This window comes from Silene latifolia, chromosome 6 (assembly GCF_048544455.1).
Source record: "Silene latifolia isolate original U9 population chromosome 6, ASM4854445v1, whole genome shotgun sequence".
NCBI classification, from domain to species: Eukaryota; Viridiplantae; Streptophyta; class Magnoliopsida; order Caryophyllales; family Caryophyllaceae; genus Silene; species Silene latifolia.
Window position 1 is genome coordinate 6,637,262 of NC_133531.1, and position 19,314 is coordinate 6,656,575.

General features: G+C 35.4%; 4 protein-coding genes, 1 long non-coding RNA gene and 2 other non-coding genes across 7 annotated transcripts; 4 read left to right on the forward strand and 3 right to left on the reverse strand.

Annotated features, from left to right (window-relative positions):
* Positions 1-422: 422 nt before the first annotated feature.
* Positions 423-1,887, forward strand: LOC141587450 (aluminum-activated malate transporter 10-like). Its single transcript, XM_074408936.1, has 3 exons — positions 423-862; positions 954-1,189; positions 1,285-1,887. Exons 1-3 carry the CDS (start codon positions 547-549, stop codon positions 1,885-1,887), a joined length of 1,155 nt encoding a protein of 384 aa, XP_074265037.1. The 5' UTR covers positions 423-546.
* Positions 1,888-4,761: 2,874 nt separating this feature from the next.
* LOC141587452 (aluminum-activated malate transporter 10-like) lies at positions 4,762-7,426 on the forward strand. The gene is made up of 6 exons (XM_074408937.1): positions 4,762-5,089; positions 5,396-5,536; positions 5,651-5,923; positions 6,016-6,140; positions 6,223-6,366; positions 6,600-7,426. Exons 1-6 carry the CDS (start codon positions 4,762-4,764, stop codon positions 7,083-7,085), a joined length of 1,497 nt encoding a protein of 498 aa, XP_074265038.1. The 3' UTR covers positions 7,086-7,426.
* A 4-nt stretch (positions 7,427-7,430) lies between these two features.
* Positions 7,431-10,741, reverse strand: LOC141586189 (protein LEAD-SENSITIVE 1-like). Its single transcript, XM_074407336.1, has 2 exons — positions 10,193-10,741; positions 7,431-8,467 (listed from the first exon to the last, which is right to left on the reverse strand). Exons 1-2 carry the CDS (start codon positions 10,284-10,286, stop codon positions 7,782-7,784), a joined length of 780 nt encoding a protein of 259 aa, XP_074263437.1. The 5' UTR covers positions 10,287-10,741; the 3' UTR covers positions 7,431-7,781.
* A 1,917-nt stretch (positions 10,742-12,658) lies between these two features.
* Positions 12,659-12,732, reverse strand: TRNAV-AAC (transfer RNA valine (anticodon AAC)). The gene has a single exon. It is a non-coding gene; the product is annotated as a tRNA-Val (tRNA).
* Positions 12,733-13,202: 470 nt separating this feature from the next.
* On the reverse strand, positions 13,203-13,276 carry TRNAV-AAC (transfer RNA valine (anticodon AAC)). Its single transcript has one exon. It is a non-coding gene; the product is annotated as a tRNA-Val (tRNA).
* A 1,208-nt stretch (positions 13,277-14,484) lies between these two features.
* Positions 14,485-15,500, forward strand: LOC141658512 (uncharacterized). The gene is made up of 2 exons (XR_012549287.1): positions 14,485-14,761; positions 15,109-15,500. It is a non-coding gene; the product is annotated as an uncharacterized LOC141658512 (long non-coding RNA).
* Positions 15,501-18,580: 3,080 nt separating this feature from the next.
* LOC141587453 (calcium-binding protein KIC-like) lies at positions 18,581-18,949 on the forward strand. The gene has a single exon (XM_074408938.1). The coding sequence runs from the start codon at positions 18,581-18,583 to the stop codon at positions 18,947-18,949; it is 369 nt and encodes a 122-aa protein (XP_074265039.1).
* The last annotated feature ends 365 nt before the right edge of the window (positions 18,950-19,314 follow it).

Here is a 19,314-nt window from a genome sequence, read left to right on the forward strand (position 1 = left end):
TCTTCTTGGTGATAATAATTCTCTTTTTTTTCGCTCACATGACGATTAGGAGGGTACCTGCAAGGCATACGCCACAAATGGAGGTATGACAATAGTTAAGTTGAATGAAAAGAGATTCTAACAAATGCTATGATGTGATTATGTGAAGACTGAAGAATGTTACTTGAGATTTGAGAGTGATGGTTGAACATCAGGGACTCCAGCTGCAAAATCGATAGCAACAACTAATAAGGCTTTGTTTACATCAACCACACGAAATCCAGCTACCAGAATGACCTTGTAAAGCATTTCATTGTCGAGATTTCCAATCGACATGTCTTCACAATTTGCTGTCATATTCAAGTCATTAGAAATTATCAGAAATGACAAATGCAGCTTCCTGCTAATCAAAATCATCGGACTGATTGATGTCTTACTTCACATGGGATCGCCCTAAACAAAGTTCATTGCACCCTTCTAGACCGCGAAATGTACCACTTATATAAGCCAAGCTGACTAATTGTAGTATGATACTTAAGTCGTACATTCTTAAGAAGATCCTGCAAAATGTCTGCTGAAGGTCAAGGATGCAAAATCGACATATGTGATGAGACAGTGAAAGTCCTCGAGCCAAGGCCATCAGCAGGAATGCAGGGCCTGCAATATTTGATAAGTAGGTTTGTGATGAAGAAACGTTTCTGTTTGGAGGACTTGTGGAAGATAAGCATTGAAGATCCGAAAAAGTTCATCCATTGCCTTAAAGTCGGACTTGCCTTAACAATTGTGTCAATTTTCTATTACATGAGACCGTTATATGATGCCCTTGGAGGGAATACAATGTGGGCATTAATGACAATCGGGTTAGTATTTGAGTATACAGTCGGTAAGTAGTTCAAGTACAACTCGAAACATGCTAAAGTTCCTGTCAATGTATCAAAGACGACCTTTTTAAATCATACTCGTGTTTGTTTCAGGTGCTACTTTAAGTAAAAGTATCAATAGAGTCATTGCAACCATTTCTGGAGGATTACTAGGCATCGGAATCAATTGGATTACGAGTCACTGCCAAAAACAGTACGAGCCTGTAATCACTGGAATCTCGGTTTTTTTTCCTTACATTCAGGTTGGGTATCTGAGTACTTCAGCAAATCTGAAACAAGTAGCATCCCTGAGAAAGACGATATGGTTAAAAAGCCGCAAGGATACAAGTGTCTGTTAAATTCACAGGCAGCAGAAGAATCTATGGTACGCGAATGAACCCACCTGAACATTTAGCCGATAAATCTTCAACAAAAATAAGAACAGTACACTAAATCTTGCATTCTTACCAATTCTTATCAGGAGAAATTTGCCAGATGGGAGCCAGCTCATGGACACCACCGCTCTAGGCATCCATGGAAGCAGTATCTCGTGATTTGTGCAGCAGCGCGCAACTGCGCTTACTGCATTGATAACTTAAACAGCTGTGTTAACTCTGAAATTCAGGTGAAAACCTGCATCCAGGAAAATTGTACAAAGCTGAGTTTTTGTTTATCTGAGGTTCTGAAAGAAATGGTTATCGTGATTAAAACAAGGATAAATTCATCACGCATAAATTTCTTAATCAAAGAGATGAACTCTGGAGCAGAAGACCTTCGAAATTCTTTGTTATCTCTGCCACCATTAACTTTTGATAACACAGTACAGGAAAATACTGATGTTCCTGCATTGGGTTTCATAGCGACTTTGATGATCGAAATAGTGGCCAGAGTCGAAGAGACTGTTATGGCAGTCGATAAGCTAGCTACCGTGGCAGAGTTTAAGATCCAAGACGACGAGAGGAAATCTGAATACAAGGAAAGTAGTGAATGCATTGAAATTACAGATAGTTGTGATCAAAGAGTCATACATGTTCTTGAACATGTATGACTCTTTAATCATATTTTCCAATACGAGTATACGACAATTCGTCACCTTGTTTTTCAATACTGACATAACACGACACTTCATCAGTTTATTTTAAGTCAAAAGTTGGGAGATTTTCAATTAAATAACTTGTTTACACTAGTGCATATACTTACACAAGTTTGACACTTCTAACCGAGTTTTAGTAACAAATTAATATTACGAACCATGTTTATGCATAAATGAACTATGTTGTTATCAGGTCGTTTAATGGTATTAATAAATTTTGAGGCCAATAAAATTTTGGTCGAATCAGATCACATAAGGTCAATTTATATTTCGGATCTCGATCAATTAAGTTACATCATTTTCAGTATAGGTCAGGTTGTTCAGGTTAAATCCAGCTACCACGATACTGTACTATTTCTACTCCGTACTATGTAACAACTACTAACAAGGTTCAAAGTCGATAAATTAAAGTCGGACGTCTAGTGACTAATTGCCTGGAAATAAGAAGATACAACGAATGATATGGTGATAAGTTAAAATATATAAGCAAATAAAAGGAAGAAATAAATTATGTGTGACCTGATACGTTAGTTGGCATCTCAGATAAAATTTGTGGAGAGGAAGGGACCTAAAATGTAGGAGGACAAATACAAGTTTGGTTAGTTCTCAAGTGATAAGTGACAAAGACATGTTGCCACTGCTTATATTAAACGGTAAAATCATTATTAGTAAAATAAAAGTAGCTTTTCCAAATAGCTCCACGGTTTAAAAAAAAAAAACTCATGAAGGCATGCATGCATGCACCTAGACTTTTGCAATGTTATAAAGTTGCACTTGGCCGACGACTTAGATCAGTTGATAATAAATTATTCTAATTTAGTTAGTTTTCGAGTTTGAAATATAAAAATACAATAATCTAAAACTTGAGTTTTACCGTCTTTGTGGTCTTAGGCCTCGTTCACTTCTACAAAGCTTTACTCAAATCGCAACTCTTACTTGATCAATTTCATTCAGTTAAGTTACCGTTCAACCAAAAAGAACAAGACTTTATCCGACTCGAATTTGAACTGAACTAAATATATTGTATACTTACTACACCCAAAAAAAAAAAGAAAAAAAAACCTTATAAATATGGCACAGAGAATAATTTTACCAAGTATTTCCAAAACATAGTGCTATGATCATCATCTCTGCAAAGCTTTTCCACTAAAAAGAACACACGCACTAATTTAAAAAAGAAAGTGCTAAATTAGGTTTTTACACTCAAAGATTAAACGCACCATTGTCATACAGTAATAAATAAGTCAATTTAAAAATATATTTTAGGCTATGGAAATAATGAAGATGTGCTACGTAAGATAAACACTTAAAAATTTATCTAGTGATTATGAAAGTGATTAGGATGCAACAGTAGGAGCATATAGAAGTGATGTTATTTGATGGTGATGCTCAAACATTAGGTCATCTCTAAATGCAGTAACAAAATATAATGGTTGGTCCATATATCACCCCTCTATATTTGCTTGTGTATGTCAATACCATATTTAGAAAATTTCGCAATCCTCTATCTACTAAAAAAATAGGTGGATTTAAAATTTTTTCATCTAAAAATCATCTTTTTAAATAAGAAAGATAATTGCAATTAAAACTATTTACTAAATAAGGAAACTAATAATTATATTATATTTTATTTCATTAAATTATATTTTAATTAATATTAATCTTTTCATCAAATTATATTATTTTCACTAGACTCTAAACTATATTCTCTTAATTAAAATATAAATAAAATTAATATAAAGCTATAAATTGCTATATATTTTACTGATGCTATTATTTGAGAATGACTTGACTCATATTACGTATAAAACAAATTGTAAATCGCTATTATTACTTTTGTGACAAAAAAATAAGAGAATTTAAAAATTAAAATCATTAGCTTTGTGGTATAAAAAATATTTTGTTTAAAATACATTTCAGCACATTACTCAATACTCTTGATTACTTGTCAGTTACAACTTTTTTTTTTCTCAAAGCAAAATATACAATGACGAGAAATATGAACAATTAATGAGATAACACTATTATATAAGTAATTTATTAAAAATAAAAAATATATGAAGAATAAATAAGATACTAGAATGAAAAAGCCAAACTCGGGAGGGATTTATCGATTAAGTTGCCTTCCGTATATTCCCGAAAGATAAAATTACATTGTTTGGCACGAGAATTTTCATAATAAATATAATATGGTTATAATAATACACAATTTACTCGTAATCGTCACAAGCTTGTAACGACTCACACCGAATTTGAATAATACTCCTCTTAAAAAGGAAATGAGATTGTGAAACGTCACAAGAAAGACTCGTCGATAATAATGATGTTGAGTATATATGATAATGATGAAGATGATGGTGCATTCCTAGTATACTGTTACGCTGTCGTATTTTGATCAACCCACTTAAGTTTAAGAAAGGTATGAAGACCTAAAAACTACTCCATATTAATGTCCTTATAATTTTGATAGTGGGATGACATTTTACAAATTTGGTCATGTTATCTTAATTATTTCTAAGGCTTAAACTATTTAAAGCATATGCCCCAAATTTGCTTATTTTTATACACAATGTCATCTATTCCTCATAAATGATTTCACAATGGGACCGTCTTACATTGTAAAACCGTCTCACGTAATAATTACTGATTTTTATATACATTTCTCTAACTTTCATTCGTACCAATCAATGTACTATATATGACAAGCTAGGTGCTTCTCATATATGATAAGCTAACAAAAACAATAGATACGAGTACTTCATTCCGAGGTCTCACTATAAGCTTATCATTACATTGTTAATTCGCTCTCTATATCGCTACTAAGAGGAAATGTCGTCTCGAGGAAATTTGGAATGGACGATTAATGTGTCGGATGGGACGACAAAGGTATTAGAGCCTGAAAGAGGGTTAGTAGGGAGAATTCGAGATGAGGTTAGGAGTTCGATCACTGGGTTTTTTAAGAGGATATGGAGGTTTTTCGTCGAAGCTTGGAGTATAGGTGTAGTTGAACCAAAGAAGTTTATACATTGCTTCAAAGTAGGGTTTGCCCTATGTGTTGTTTCGCTCTTTTATTATATGAGACCGTTGTATGAAGGTGTCGGAGGGACTGCAATGTGGGCTATTATGACCGTTGTTGTCGCCTTTGAATATACCGTTGGTAAGTATCACTAATCAGTACTTAAAGAGAACTCTTTTTATTTTTCCGGTGATTCTACGTAAAGAGGGTCATAAAGGCGGTTTTAACCTTAATCTGTTGCCAAAAAAAAAAAAAAAAAAAAAAACTTGGGTCGTGAATTTATCACCAAATGCCTTTAAAAGCTAAGCTAGCTGACATGTTCAAAACTCCTGAATATGCTTACTATAGCTATTATTTTCTAAACCGGGTCAACGAGATACCTTGCCATAGGCAGGAGCCTTTGTGGTGAATAAACACTAAATTTGCATAAAAACATTCATATTTCAGGTGCAACCATATGCAAATCCTTCAACAGAACAGTCGCAACGACCTTAGCAGGATCACTAGGACTCGGAATTCATTGGATCGCAAGTCAATGTGGTCTGAAGTACGAACCCATAGTCCTTGGAGTTTTCATTTTCATATTTGGTGAGTCAGTTTTTCCAAAAGTTTAGGCCTTTTTTACATTCAAAAAAAAAAAAAAAAAATAGAAAGAAAATATAAAATGACTAATTGTGTACTTACTTGTGATGAACTATGCAGCTGCAATAGCAACCTTTTCTCGGTTCATCCCGTATGTGAAGGCCCGATTTGATTATGGAGCTTTGATTTTCATCCTCACCTTCAGCCTCATCTCAGTATCAGGATACCGCGTAGAAAAGTTGGTTCAAATGGCTCAGGAAAGGGTTTCCACAATTGCCATAGGGACCTCCCTATGCATCCTTACAAGCATGCTGATTTCGCCTGCATGGGCCGGGAGTCAGCTTCATAATCAGACCATTACCAACATAGAGAAACTTGCCAATTCCTTGGAAGGTAAATATTTGACCGAAATACATGGAAGATTTTCCCAAGTTATATATTTTCGTATTTACCTGAACCGCTTTTTTTCTTGTCTGATCGCCCAGGTTATGTAGCCGAGTACTTCAGCAGTGAAGACAGCAACGGCAACGTTGTTCCTGAGGACGGATTAAATAAAAAGTTATTAGGATACAAGTGTGTTCTGAACTCAAAGGCATCTGAAGAAGTTATGGTAAGTAAACTGAGTAGCTTCCTCTTGAATTTTCGGCATTTTGCAATGGATGTTCAGAAACTCAATGCTTACTTTTCTACAGGCCAATTTTGCGCGATGGGAGCCTTCACATGGACGCTTCTACTTCAGCTATCCGTGGCAACAGTACCTCCTGATTAATGCAGCTGCGCGCAGCTGTGCTTATTGCATTGATAACCTAAACACCTGCATTGACTCTGAAACACAGGTAAACCATGTTGTTCTGGACATACCAGTATTCCGTCAGTTGACCCGACCCAAACTGAATCATACCCTAAATAACCGGACCCAAGTTGACTTATAACCTGAATAACCACATAATTAGAGACTTGAAACAAAAGCGAACACGAATTGACCTAATCCACACCAGCAAGTACTAAGTAGTACCAGAGAATCAGAAATCACCAGTTTGCCAGGTCTAAATTGTTACTGTTATTGTGAATACAGACGCCCGAGTACTTGAAGCAGCACATCAAGAAGTACTGCATGAAGTTGAGCATCTGCTCGTCGAAGGTCTTGAAAGAAGTAGCCACCACAATCAGGACAAACATGAAATCAACCAACATTGATTTCGCAGTTGACGAGATGAATAATGAAGTTGAAGATCTTCAGACCGCTCTGAAATCTCTGCCATATGCTGTTCAACAACAATCAAAAACTGAAAAAACAGTTCAGCAAAATGACGAGAAATTAGAGCCTCCTAGCGAAGCTTCCATGTTGGACGTTTTGTCTGTAGGTACACTAGTGACTTTGTTGATTGAAGCGGTTGGAAGAATTGAACAAATAGTTGACGCAGTTGACACGCTTGCTAGTATAGCTGAATTTAAGAACCAAAACGAAAAGAAAATGCAACAAAAACAATCAAGTGAAGACACGGAAACAAATTGCCATGATCAAGAAGCAATGAAGGCCTTGGAAAAGGTCTGAGTTCTTGATGAAGGCCTTTGAGAAAGAAAAAAGATGCGAGTTATTGACCTTCGGCCAGGAACGTTTGTTAGCACAAAGTACAACTCACGTCTTCAGCCGACAATCCACAGATGACAGAAATACATTTTAATCCACATTTCTGGTAGATTTTTGGATTAACCTCTGCACATGAAATCTATATTTGCATTCATATTGTAACTGCGGATTTTATTATGAAACAGCCACATCGAAAATTAGCATGACCAGCGTTTATCAGTTCAGAATATATAATGAATGCATCAGAAGCCCTTTCTAATCAAAACATCGAAGCAACAAAAAAAAAAAAAAAAAAAAAAAAAAAACAGCTTAGAATTAACTGCCATAATTTCATTAATCCACAATTCAATAACAGAATATCTAGTTTTATGCAAAACAATTTGGTAGCTAAGATTATTCAATCCATTTACAACAATAAAATACCGAGTACTTGTTAGTTTTATTGCTCCTTCCCTCTAAAATTTATCGTCAACTTTGACAATTACTTTCTCCAAATATAGGCAAAACTATTATTTTCATATCCTCATATATTGTGAGAAAATGTCAGTCAAACCAATGTCGCTTGACTGACAAAAGAAGATGGGGACGATAAATTTGGGATGGAAGGAGTAAATGCTACTCCGTACTCTGTACGATCCATGGTTGACTAGCGACTACGTGTCACAACGTAATCAAGTCATCCAAAGTCGCCTCATCAAAAACTTCTTCTACCTCATTTTCTTCCCACCCGAGGTTAACAGCTAGGTCTTCTACTGGTACCTTGATCACATCAGTCCGAACACCAATATCAGTGGCATAACGGCTCATACAGTACATGCCAGCTGTCACTGTAGCTACACCCACAGGGCTAGGCATCAAAAACTTGAGAGGTGAAGAAAGGATAGCAGCAAGTGGGGCCCCAACAACAGATGAAGCTTGACCGCTCCGTCCAACCCCTTGGGTGTCAACTATCAATAAACCCGTTTTACAGTATAACGCAAAGTCCTCACAGTTGTTTTGGAATACGTTATAGTTTCCGAAGCCATTTTGTAGAAGATGCATTGCCCTGTGAATGACGGTTTCAGACGGGTCAGGTTGTGCAGTGGTGCTTCCACCCCTAACTTTGGCAATAAAGGCAGATGGGGTGACTCCATATTCAAATAAGTAAAGGGATCCCTTCCTAAGAAAGCAGTCCACACACGATAATATGACCCCACTGGCCGGTTGCCTGAATCCACAATCAGGGAAGGTGGGACACGAGGAAGGGATGTCCGTTTTAAGATCTGAACTGGCACTAGACTCGGAGCTTAGTTTCCTATCACGGTCTGGTGTGAAGTGAACAACTTTGCTTCCGCCAACATAGATTCCTTTGACATAAAAAAAAAAAAAAAAAAAAAAAAGGTTCGGCGACATTAGTCAAGGTAAAATAGTGACGGAAAAATAATCCTTGCCAAAGATCAGACCTAAGAGCGAACAAGCAAATAGATAGAAGTCCTTACTTATCCTCTATGTTACTCCGATACTTCACTTAGTTGCCGTATTCCGTATCCGATACGTATTTCGTCGGATACGATACGAAACTTTGATACTTCATTTTAGACAAAAATATTGAAAATTTTGCACAAAATAGCCGTATCAGATACTCCGATACGTATTTTGTCGTCGGATACGCGTAGACGAGTCTGAGTAACATAGCTTATCCTACATTCTGTGCAGTTCCACCTTAACTTTGCAAGCACACTCACCAGAATATTTATTTATACCAGTTATATAGTGTTTAAATGTGCCAGGGTAGGGTAGTACAAACCCGAAATGCCAAAGTTACTGTTACAGTATACTTGACGCATATTTGGTTAGAATCTTTGCTAACAGGCTTATTCAAGAACAGAGAGACGCAAAAATGGCTTCTCGTAAAACTGTCCTCACTGTCAATAGATATTTACAGCTTGTTCAGCAAAAAGAAAAGAAAAACATTAGCAATGGCGGCTTTACTTCTTCACCGAATTGCCTAAAGTTCACACATTCTTAAGGAAACTGCAGTTCACATAGCTAAAATATCAAGATCGGGCATATTATACACGGGTTCAGCCTCATTCAACTAGGATCAAGCATGACATACAATTATACAAATGAAAGCCTAAATTGTACTCCGTATTATAAATTTCAAAGAGCATGCAAACAGTTGCATGATTCTTTTCTTCGAATTACACCCCTTTCAAACTCTCAGAATTGTAATCTCAAAGAAAGAATCCAGCTTTCTTTCAAGTAAAGTATACCATTCTTACCTTTTTTTTTTTTTTTTCACAGTGCATTCACCCAAATCAAGCACACAACGTTAATAATTAATCAAATCACGTTATTTCCTCGCCCCATAAACAACAAAATCTAATACGGAGTAATAATTATGTAATGTATCCACATTGATCATACAGTTCTTTCTCTTTAAATCTGAAAATTGCCGGTAAAACATCCAGAATCACTCTAAAAAGACTGAATTACACCGATCTTGACCAAAACCTTTAAGCAAATAGAAACTAAAAGAACATGAGATTATCAAAATTACCTAAAACCCTCATTAATTCCCACATTACACAAAAAAAAAAAAAAAAAAAAAAAAAAAAAAAAATCCAACAATTTCCTTCCCCATTTCATTTTAACCCAAATTAAGACTACAACAGTATGAGATCACCAAAATTACCAAAAACACAGAAACTGAAACAATCAAAAGTAACTAAACTACACTAATTTGCACATTAATAAGAATTACAGTGTGAGATTACCAAAATTGCCTAAAACCCAGAAATTAAAGTGGGCAAAACAAACTAAACCTCATAAATTTGCACACTTCTAAGAATTAAGATCAAAAGAGTGTGAGATTACCAAAATCAACAAAAACCCAGAAATTACAATGATCAAAAGAAATTAAACCACATTAATCTGCACAATAATAAGAATTAAGATCAAAAGAGTGTGAGATTACCAAAAACCCAGAAACTACAATGATCAAAAGTAATTAAACCACATTAATTTGGACATTAATAATAATAATAATAATAATAATAATTGAGAATTGAGATTAAAAGGAATTATACCATGATGAGAGTAAGTGAAAAGAGCTCTCCAAGTGTAAATATGATCTCCAGGTTTAATCTCATCTTTCTCGACTCTATGGCTTAACAAACCCATTTTGTTTTACTTCACAATTATCAAAGTCAATGTATAGTCTTGGATTTGATAATGATTGATAATGATAATAACTTCAAATATTTTCTTTAAAATAAAATTACACTATTTGGAGTATTATTATTATGTGGGCCTAGATCTTAGGGACATTAGTTGAACAACTCTGGTCAAAATTATTCAAGTTAAATCGATTACTAGCTTTATAACGGTTGTTACGGAGACTGATAGGCGGTTTTACACTAATATTTATGTAAAATTGGTTGATAAAGACCGATTGCAAAAAAAATATACAAAAAATGTTGGAAAATTTGTTATGAATAACAACCTTTACTAGGGTTGTTATGAAATTAATATGCGGGTTTTATAATAATGTATGTAAAACGGTTTTATACAGGATTTTTTTAGGGGGAAATAGTTGCATTAGAGGATGATGAATTGATGATTATGATGGGTGATGTATTTGGAGGGTATGCCGTATGTAGCTTTATGGTGGTATGGCCTTTTGTGATTAGGACTCTGACATGTAAAATGTGGAGTGTTTGATGTAATCATGGATGTTTTATAAAGTTGTTAATTATTCTTATTCCTTAAGTGCACCACAAGCGACATCTTGGATTCCATTTACAAGGGAACAATTGTGAGACGACTTTGTTGTAAACTTCTAAGAGCAATTCCAATGATTGTATTTAGGGACTTGCTTGCAATTATTCTAAATATTTAAGCGGTATGCTTACCATTGGAGTATCGAAATACGTCCATGTTTGTAAGCATGTGTAGAGCTTTGTTTTTACATCTTTGGAATGAATTAGTATTTAAGAAAAAAAAAATTAAATTAAATTATAATATTTATTTGTTATGTGGGCCCTTTTAAGCTAGATTTATTGTAGTTTACCATTGGAGGACGTTGTAGCTTAAAAGCCGTGTTGCTTGAAAAAACGATGTGTCAAAGCAAGCTACAAGACCTCGTAGCTTGCCATTGGAGTTGCTCTAAGTTAGGGTTGTTCACTCGATGGTCAGAAGTGCACTATATCGTCCGGATTGGACCGGATTATAGTTTTTTTTTTTTTTTTTTTTTATAAGGACTACTTCCTCCATTCAACTTTATTTTGTAATTATTCCTTTTACGTCCATTTATTTACATGTTTTCTTATTTGGCTAAGAAAATGATCATTCTATCCTTATTGAAAATCTATATTTACAAAAAATGTCATCCATACCCCCACACTAATCAATTAGTCTTGCTGAAGACGGGTTGGAGCAAGTGACGGATAATGCCACTCACAAAACGAATAGGGGGACAAGGTGGGGGCACCCCCATCTGCTTCACTCTCTCCTCTATTTGGGTCATTTGTGAGGGAAAATGGTATCCGTCACAAAGGAGATTTTGTGCACACTAATTCACTATAAAACCACACCTTTATATTTTTTTTAAATATTTTTAACCTCTCCATTTTCTTTCCGTATGTACTTTTAATAGTTTTTTTAATCCGCTCCTTAATATCCGTGCAAAAAACAAAATTGAAAAGTGTAGTTCAATGGAGGGAGTATAATTTACCCAATCCTATTCAGCCTATAGTTCCTCTTTCTCTAATATATGTGAGAAATATTATAATGAAATGAGAACTATAGGCTGAATAGGAGGTATATTTGATTTAGCAACTTAAGTTAATTTTTTCTTTGGTTCGGATCTTGGCCAAATCGAATGGACAGTGGATCAGGCTGCAGACCGAACTACTTTCAATAAACTCCTTCCGACTCAACAGATTATTTACATTTTATTAAAATACTCATCACAAAAGAATAAAAGCGTAAAAAATCTATTGAATCGAATATTATTATTATGAACCTATAATATGAAACACATTTTTTTGGAAATTTATAAATTTTACGGAGCTTATATACAAACTATCTTTATAACTACTAAAAAGTAAATTTATAATATCACGTAAATTATTATTCATTAAACACATGTACATAGCCAACATAGGAAACTACATTTGGTTCATGTAGTTTGGTCCAATCCACTCACATATTCGGTCCGTAAAGAGGCCAAGCCAATGTAATTACGTTCAACTCTTTTAATTCATCTGATTTAGTCTTTCAGTTCACCTAGTTTTGAACAGGACCACGACCGGACCAATGTAGTCGTATGCTTTTCGATCCAACTAGCTTTTTCATAACTTTACAATCATGTTATTTTAATATCTGTATAGCCTTAATTCTCAATATTGAGACTCTCAAGTGTGAAAACTCTTACTATAGAGTATAGAGTAAAGACTATACACTATCGTTCTTGGGTAGATTGAGGAACGAACAATCAAGGTAATTTTTTTTTATATAAAAAAAAAAAGAGAAAAAAAGCAAAAAGAATTAAATGGCTTCGCCCGGGCTCGAACCGGGGACCTTCAGTGTGTTAGACTGACGTGATGACCAACTACACCACGAAACCTTGTTGTTATCTAACTGCGCTTTAAACTATATTTAGTTATACAGGTAAATATTAATCCAGCTTTAATTTTAGCATTTTTCTTGGGCTTTTCGATTCTTAGGTTCCTTGCGTCCTTCATATCTTCAACTTTGTTTTTCTCTGTGTGACCTAAATCATATGGGTGTTAATAAGTAAAGCTAATATGAGTTTTGTGAACCATGAACGAGCAAGCTAGATGGTCGAACTTGTTGGACTCAACATATCAAGCCGTGTTATGTTTGGTTTTATTTTGTGAGGAGTATTTTAATAAAATGTATATTAAGTTGGAGGGAATATAAAACAAAACCAAACATGAAATGACTTGATATATCATGTATTCTTTATGTTTTTTTTTTTTTTGTGATGAGTATTTCAAGAGTGTCTCACTTTCACTATAGGCTATACACTATTGTTCTTGGGCAGGTCAAATTAAAAATCAAAAACAAAACAAATGGCTTCGCCCGGGCTCGAACCGGGGACCTTCAGTGTGTTAGACTGACGTGATAACCAACTACACCACGAAACCTTGTTGTCTTCTAACTGCGTTAGACTATATATTTAGCTTCATGGAAGTAAATGTAGTTCCTGCCTTAAATTTGTCTTTTCGATTCTTAGGTTCCTTCCTATCTTCCAGCCTTTTTTTTTTTTTTCTTGGGTGACCTAATAACTAAATAAATGCGTGGAGATGATATAAGTTTTGTGAACCATGAACGAGCGAGCTAGAGGGTTGGATGTTTTAAAATACTTCCTCTAACTCAACATATATTTTTTTACGTTTTATTAAAATATTACTCGTAAAAGAATAAACCGTAAAGAAAGTATTGAGTCAAAGGGAATCTTTGTTACTCCGCATTATTGAGTCATTTACAAGCAAAGGCCCATATAATTTAGAAAAATGAAAGATCTTTGATTACCTAGCCGCCCCTAGGTAATTGAAAACTCCTGCATCCATTCAATTTCTCATATGGTAATCAAACGAGTTTTGAACAATTTACATAAACGGGCCAATTCATGTGTTTTTGAAATTCATGTCCTTAGTGACAACCAAATGATACCTAAAATACAATTTCAGCATGGCTAACAAGGAGGGGATGCTCCATTAGTTGGTAGTCATCCTCGCAAAATCAATTTTGGGTAATAGATTATAGATTAATTGTCTATTTAGGACTAAAATTGGTTAGTGTGAGTGGTAAGGGCTCTCTTCTCTTAAACAAGTGGTCAATGGTTCGATTTCTTACTCTTGCGAATGAAAAATTTGAAAAGGGTCAACCCATTAAATTGCCTTCAGTACCCGGAACAAGCTTGCCAAATTTTTTTTCAATAGTAGGTTTTGACGAAATTGGCCTTGCGCCTCATCTGATACCAAAAAAACGGAATTGGCCAAATAATTTTGTTATCTTTATCCATGGGTAATCAATCAATATCCTACTATAAATGTTCCTAAAAAAAAAATCAATACACTACTAATTTTTTTTAATTTTTTTTGGTGCTATCAATACACTACTATGAATTACATGGAGATATTCCTTAATCGTTATGGAAAATCATATCAATCAAAAAAGATTACTAAAATATACGTAGCACAAATATTATGCAAAAAAGTATAGCATAACAAATATAATCCAAATATTATTTGCAAAATATATTTAAACCTAATTTATAGGAATATATATTTGACTCTAGATATTCTCTTGACTGTTACATTTCTTTGGAATTTTGGATCATTTATACCTTATTCGCAACACAAAACATTCTAACTCCTTAACAAAATCCAAAATTCTATGTTAGTCTTTTTCCTTGAAATGATTCTTCAACGTTGCTCACCGATTGTTTACATTTAATTAAAATACACCTCACGAAATAATAAAAGTTTTTGGTTTGCGCAATTAGACAAAGGTGAATTAAAACATATTTCGCGATGGAAGATTTACGAATTCCATACTTATATCGATGTTTTTCCTGCGGAAATGATCTTTCTTTCCACAACGATATTATGGCCACTACTTTCGTCGTAAGTTAGTTTTTCTTTACATTCATTTTTATACGTTTGTTCAAAATATTTTCGTAAAAGAGAAACTAGACGTATAGAATATATGAACCCGGAACCTCTGAGCATTTATTAGGTCAACTGGTAAGGAGTTGTTCTAATTTAACCTTAAGTCGTGGGTTCAAACCCTGGAAATATTAGAAACTCGTGAGGATGAACTTTACTGCCCTAGTGGTCCTATCTGGCTTGAATTCGGATTAAACTGGATGGTATACACCAGAAAAAGCGTGTAGAAATAAATGAGACGAAATGGGTACGCGTTAATTAATTACGATACTAAGCGAATGTTATGTTTTTTTTTTTTTTTTCAGAGTGGAAGGGACAGAGCATTTTTGTTCTCTCATGTGAAAAATATAGTTGAAGGGCCAAAGGAAGAAAAGAGAATGATAACGGGACAACACATAGTTTGTGATATACATTGCTCCAATTGTAACCTTAAGTTGGGGTGGAAGTATGACAAGGTTTTTGTTGAGGCTCAAAAATACAAAGAAGGCAAATTTGTCCTCCTTAAATCTATGATTTACAAGGAGTTTTGGTAGTTTAATCCCAAGTTTCCTACTTTATAAATAGGTCTTGGTAGTTTTTGTCGATTTTCTCGCGTTTTTGTGTTTGTGATTTAATCGTTTAGGTAATTTTTATGTGGTCGCACCATACAGCGGTCTTATAATGTAATTTGCGTTTTATAATATAGGATTATTTCATGGGAATAATCCATCCTATGGGTGCCCTGCAAATAACACTCTATCCTATCACTAATTTCAATTAAATCCATCCTATCCCCCTTTTTTCCCAGAACAAACTTACCCAATTTTTTGACCGGTTACAATAGGTCATCACCACTCACTTCCTCCTTTTTATAACTAATCTTCTTCTTCTTCCCCATTTCCAGATTTTCCTTCACCATTATCACAACTCCCATTCGCCCCATCACCACCACTCAACAACCGCCAAAATCACCACCGTAAAAAACACCACCACACCTCCGCTGAACTCCGACGAGTTACCGGAGAGCAGAGAGCACCAATTTTTTTAAAAATAGTATGTGAATCAAATTAAAATTTAGATTTGCTTTGGAATTTTGGGTTTAATTTGTTTCGAATTTGATGCAAGTTGAGCTGGTGTTAGTGATTTGAATAGGGTGATTTAGGAATTGATCTAATTAAGGTTAAAGTAAGAGGAAGTTGTGAGTCGATTTGGGCTGTAACTATGGTAGCTACTGGGTGCTGGAATAATGCGAATTAAATGGATTCGAATTGATGTCGGTTGCGGCGAGAAGCAATGGTGTTGCAAGGCTCGGCTTGATCGAATTGAGGTAGGTGGTGGCGGATTGGCGAGGAGCATCCTAAACCGCGGTGGTCGAATAAGAGGAAAGGGTAGTAGATGGGTGATGCAGAAGGTGAGTGTGAATGATGGGGTTGCGGATTGTCAGTTGATAGTTCGATTCCGACATTGAGACGGTTGTTTCAATTGGTGGTGAACGACTAAAAGGTGACAGTGTTGATGTAGGGGAGTCGTGTTTGAGGTGTGGGTCAGGTCTCCGGCGGCCGTCGACGATGATGGTGGGGGTGGTGGTTGACGGTGATTGATTGGGGTTTGGTATTGACTGTCTCAAAACAGTCTGCTTGTAGTTGTTAGCGACATTTACAAGGGTGACCTGTTCTTCAGGTTGCCCATCTTCCTAGAGTGTTATGGGAAGAAAGGGAAATAGGACGGATTTAATTGAAATTACTGATAGGTTGGAGCGTTATTCGCAGGGCACCCATAGGATGGATTATTCCCATGAAATAATCCTATAATATATACGGAGTAGTACTTTTGGAGTTGTTTTGACACTTTCTTAATTTTCAGCGCCCTTGTTTAGCTCTAAGTTAAATGAAAAAAAATGTAGCATATATCTCTGGTTTTCCCAGCCCATTGACCCTTAACATTGTTGAATTCCTAAGGTTCGATTTCAAAAAGTGTAGCATATATCTCTGGTTTTCCCGGCCCATTCACCCTTAACATTGTTGAATTCCTAAGGTTCGATTTCAAAACTTCAATTCATATCGATAAACTTTTCATAAATTGGTTTAATTGCTTACATAAACACATACTAGTTCTTTTAAAATATATGACTTTATACCAATTTTAAATGAGAATTTTGTTATGATTTTCCTAGCTTAAAGCTTGCTTACTTATGTGCATGAAATTTTTCCTCTTTTCTACACTCACCTATATCGTGTTACAATTTCCTACATAAGATTATACATTCAACAAGAAGTTTACTTGCGCCCAACCTAATGAAATACACAAATGCTTGTTTAACACAGACTATCCAGCTTAAAAAATAAATCGGATCAAATAGATAAATGAGACAAAGAGCAGAATATCTACTAAACGGCGTAAACTTTTATCTCATCCACTTATACAGAGTAGTAGTTGACCTGTTTTATGCTTAAAACGGATATGATTGTTTAAAGGAGATAAACTTAATGAAATATTTGAAATGCAAAGATCATGCAAGAACGTGAGGGAGCCTAAGGAGTATTTGCTTGTTGAAAGAGACTGATCTGAGGGTTGAAATTTGGCGAAGAGCCTAAGAGCATGTGCATCCATTGACCCCCCCATATTTTCTCTCTCTTTTTCTCATTCGTCCACCTCACTTTCCACTAATTTTTTCATTTACCATCCCCATTGTATTACCATCTCCTGCATCAATGGGGTTCCCCAACAAATTTTCCTCTATTAATTTTACATGTTTCACCTGCCACATGCTTGTGTCTAATTTGTTGTTCAATTTGGGAAGGTTCCCTCAAACTAGGGGAGCCCCAAATAATGGGGAACCTCCCACATTGATGAAGCACCCCAACTAAAGAGAGAGAGTGTATTTGGGGAGGTAAAATCCAACCAATGCACATGCTCTAAGGATCATATACAACTTCCAAAGAACAAGATTTGATTAGAAAGTGACCTAAAAGGAAACTTCTTAGAAGCTCTACGGCCGAAAAAACAACGATTTTCCCATTTCTTTCATCGAAATATGAATCTAAATATGATGCTTATTGTCAACCCATTAATTTTTTTTATTAATTTTTCAATAGTTATGTCATACTCAAAGATGCCCAATATACTTCTATGCACCTTCCTAGAAATTCTTAATACCCGTGACCCGTAATATTTAACTAAATGATTAATCTTGTCTGAAATCGTTGTATGTTCCCATAGTAGATAAATGTTAGATTGTAATCATTAAATAACGTACATAACACAAGACACGGTTGTAGTATTACACAGACATGAACTAGTTTAACATAATACGGATTATATATCTTAACATTTGATTCTGAGAATGTAGTCGTAAGGGGATGTTTTATTGTACTGTGATTCTATTCAGCTCGAATTTAGATTAAACTGGATGATTTACTCAAAAAAAAAATCGAATTCCGTAAAAGAATAAATCAATTTAAAATAAAATAATTCTACTTTGTGGGCACACAAGTTAAGGTTCGAGTACCAACATCATCACCTTCCATAGTCCATATCAACATTACCACCTTCCTTATAACCCCATGATTCTTGGAAGCTTGTATTCACGGCTATGATCGAAACACGTGTCGCCTTACAATTGGCCATAAAACCACTATATAGTTGCAACCAAAGCTATAAATACATGCACAAGTACATAACATCCCACACCACCTACTTGTTTATCTACCCACATACACACCATTACCAAACCTTTGGAAAAAAAGACGGAAATATTCATCTTAATATTAAAACGGATCAGAATTTACCTTTGAAAAAATGGAATATGGTACAAATGAAAGTACAATTACTACAGAGTATGAAGATTTGTTACCAGTGATGGCGGAAAAGCTCGACGTGGAAACATTCATGACCGAGTTATGTAGTGGGTTCAGAATGTTAGCTGACCCGAAAACCGGGTTGATTACTTGTGAGAGTTTAAGAAAGATTTCGCCTTTACTTGGGATGGAGTCAATGAGCCGGGATGAGGCCGAGGCCATGGTTAAGGAAGGTGATCTTGACGGTGATGGCGCGCTCAATGAGACGGAATTTTGTATTTTGATGGTGAGACTGAGCCCTGGAATGATGCAGGATGCTGTGACTTGGCTCGATAAAGCTCTTCAAGATGAACTCGGACCAATCTCTTGATTATAATGTACTCCCTATTACTGAAATTACATAATTATGCATTTGATATCGATTGTTTAGTTACCTCTTCAGTCTTCTCCTGGAGATGATAGTTAACTTAACTGATAAAGTTATTGAACGATGTTGTTTAAGGCCTACTTTCAGAATCCTTGGGCATTTAAAACCGTCTTATGTATTCCCCTTTATGCTAATATAGTTTCGCAACAACTAGAGCTGTTTAATTGCGGGCTTAGGACGGATATGGGTCGGGCTGTGAAAGAAAAAGTTGCCCTTTAAGACCTTAGAGGGCGGGGCGGGACTTGATTATGGGCCAATTATCCTTGCCCTTGCCCGCCCTTTAGTCAAAAGTCGGGTGGCCCGTGGGC

What these genes read in the sequence shown, in the direction of transcription:
- LOC141587453 (XM_074408938.1), top strand. Translation starts at nt 18,581, where the DNA reads ATGGAATATGGTACAAATGAAAGTACAATTACTACAGAGTATGAAGAT.
- LOC141586189 (XM_074407336.1), bottom strand. Translation starts at nt 10,286, where the DNA reads ATGGGTTTGTTAAGCCATAGAGTCGAGAAAGATGAGATTAAACCTGGA. An exon ending in TTTCACTTACTCTCATCATG is followed by an intron (nt 8,468 to 10,192) that starts GTATAATTCCTT and finishes TTTATGTCAAAG; the next exon opens with GAATCTATGTTGGCGGAAGC.
- LOC141587450 (XM_074408936.1), top strand. Translation starts at nt 547, where the DNA reads ATGTCTGCTGAAGGTCAAGGATGCAAAATCGACATATGTGATGAGACA. An exon ending in AGTATTTGAGTATACAGTCG is followed by an intron (nt 863 to 953) that starts GTAAGTAGTTCA and finishes TGTTTGTTTCAG; the next exon opens with GTGCTACTTTAAGTAAAAGT. An exon ending in AAAGCCGCAAGGATACAAGT is followed by an intron (nt 1,190 to 1,284) that starts GTCTGTTAAATT and finishes AAATAAGAACAG; the next exon opens with TACACTAAATCTTGCATTCT.
- LOC141587452 (XM_074408937.1), top strand. Translation starts at nt 4,762, where the DNA reads ATGTCGTCTCGAGGAAATTTGGAATGGACGATTAATGTGTCGGATGGG. An exon ending in CGCCTTTGAATATACCGTTG is followed by an intron (nt 5,090 to 5,395) that starts GTAAGTATCACT and finishes TTCATATTTCAG; the next exon opens with GTGCAACCATATGCAAATCC. An exon ending in AGTTTTCATTTTCATATTTG is followed by an intron (nt 5,537 to 5,650) that starts GTGAGTCAGTTT and finishes TGAACTATGCAG; the next exon opens with CTGCAATAGCAACCTTTTCT.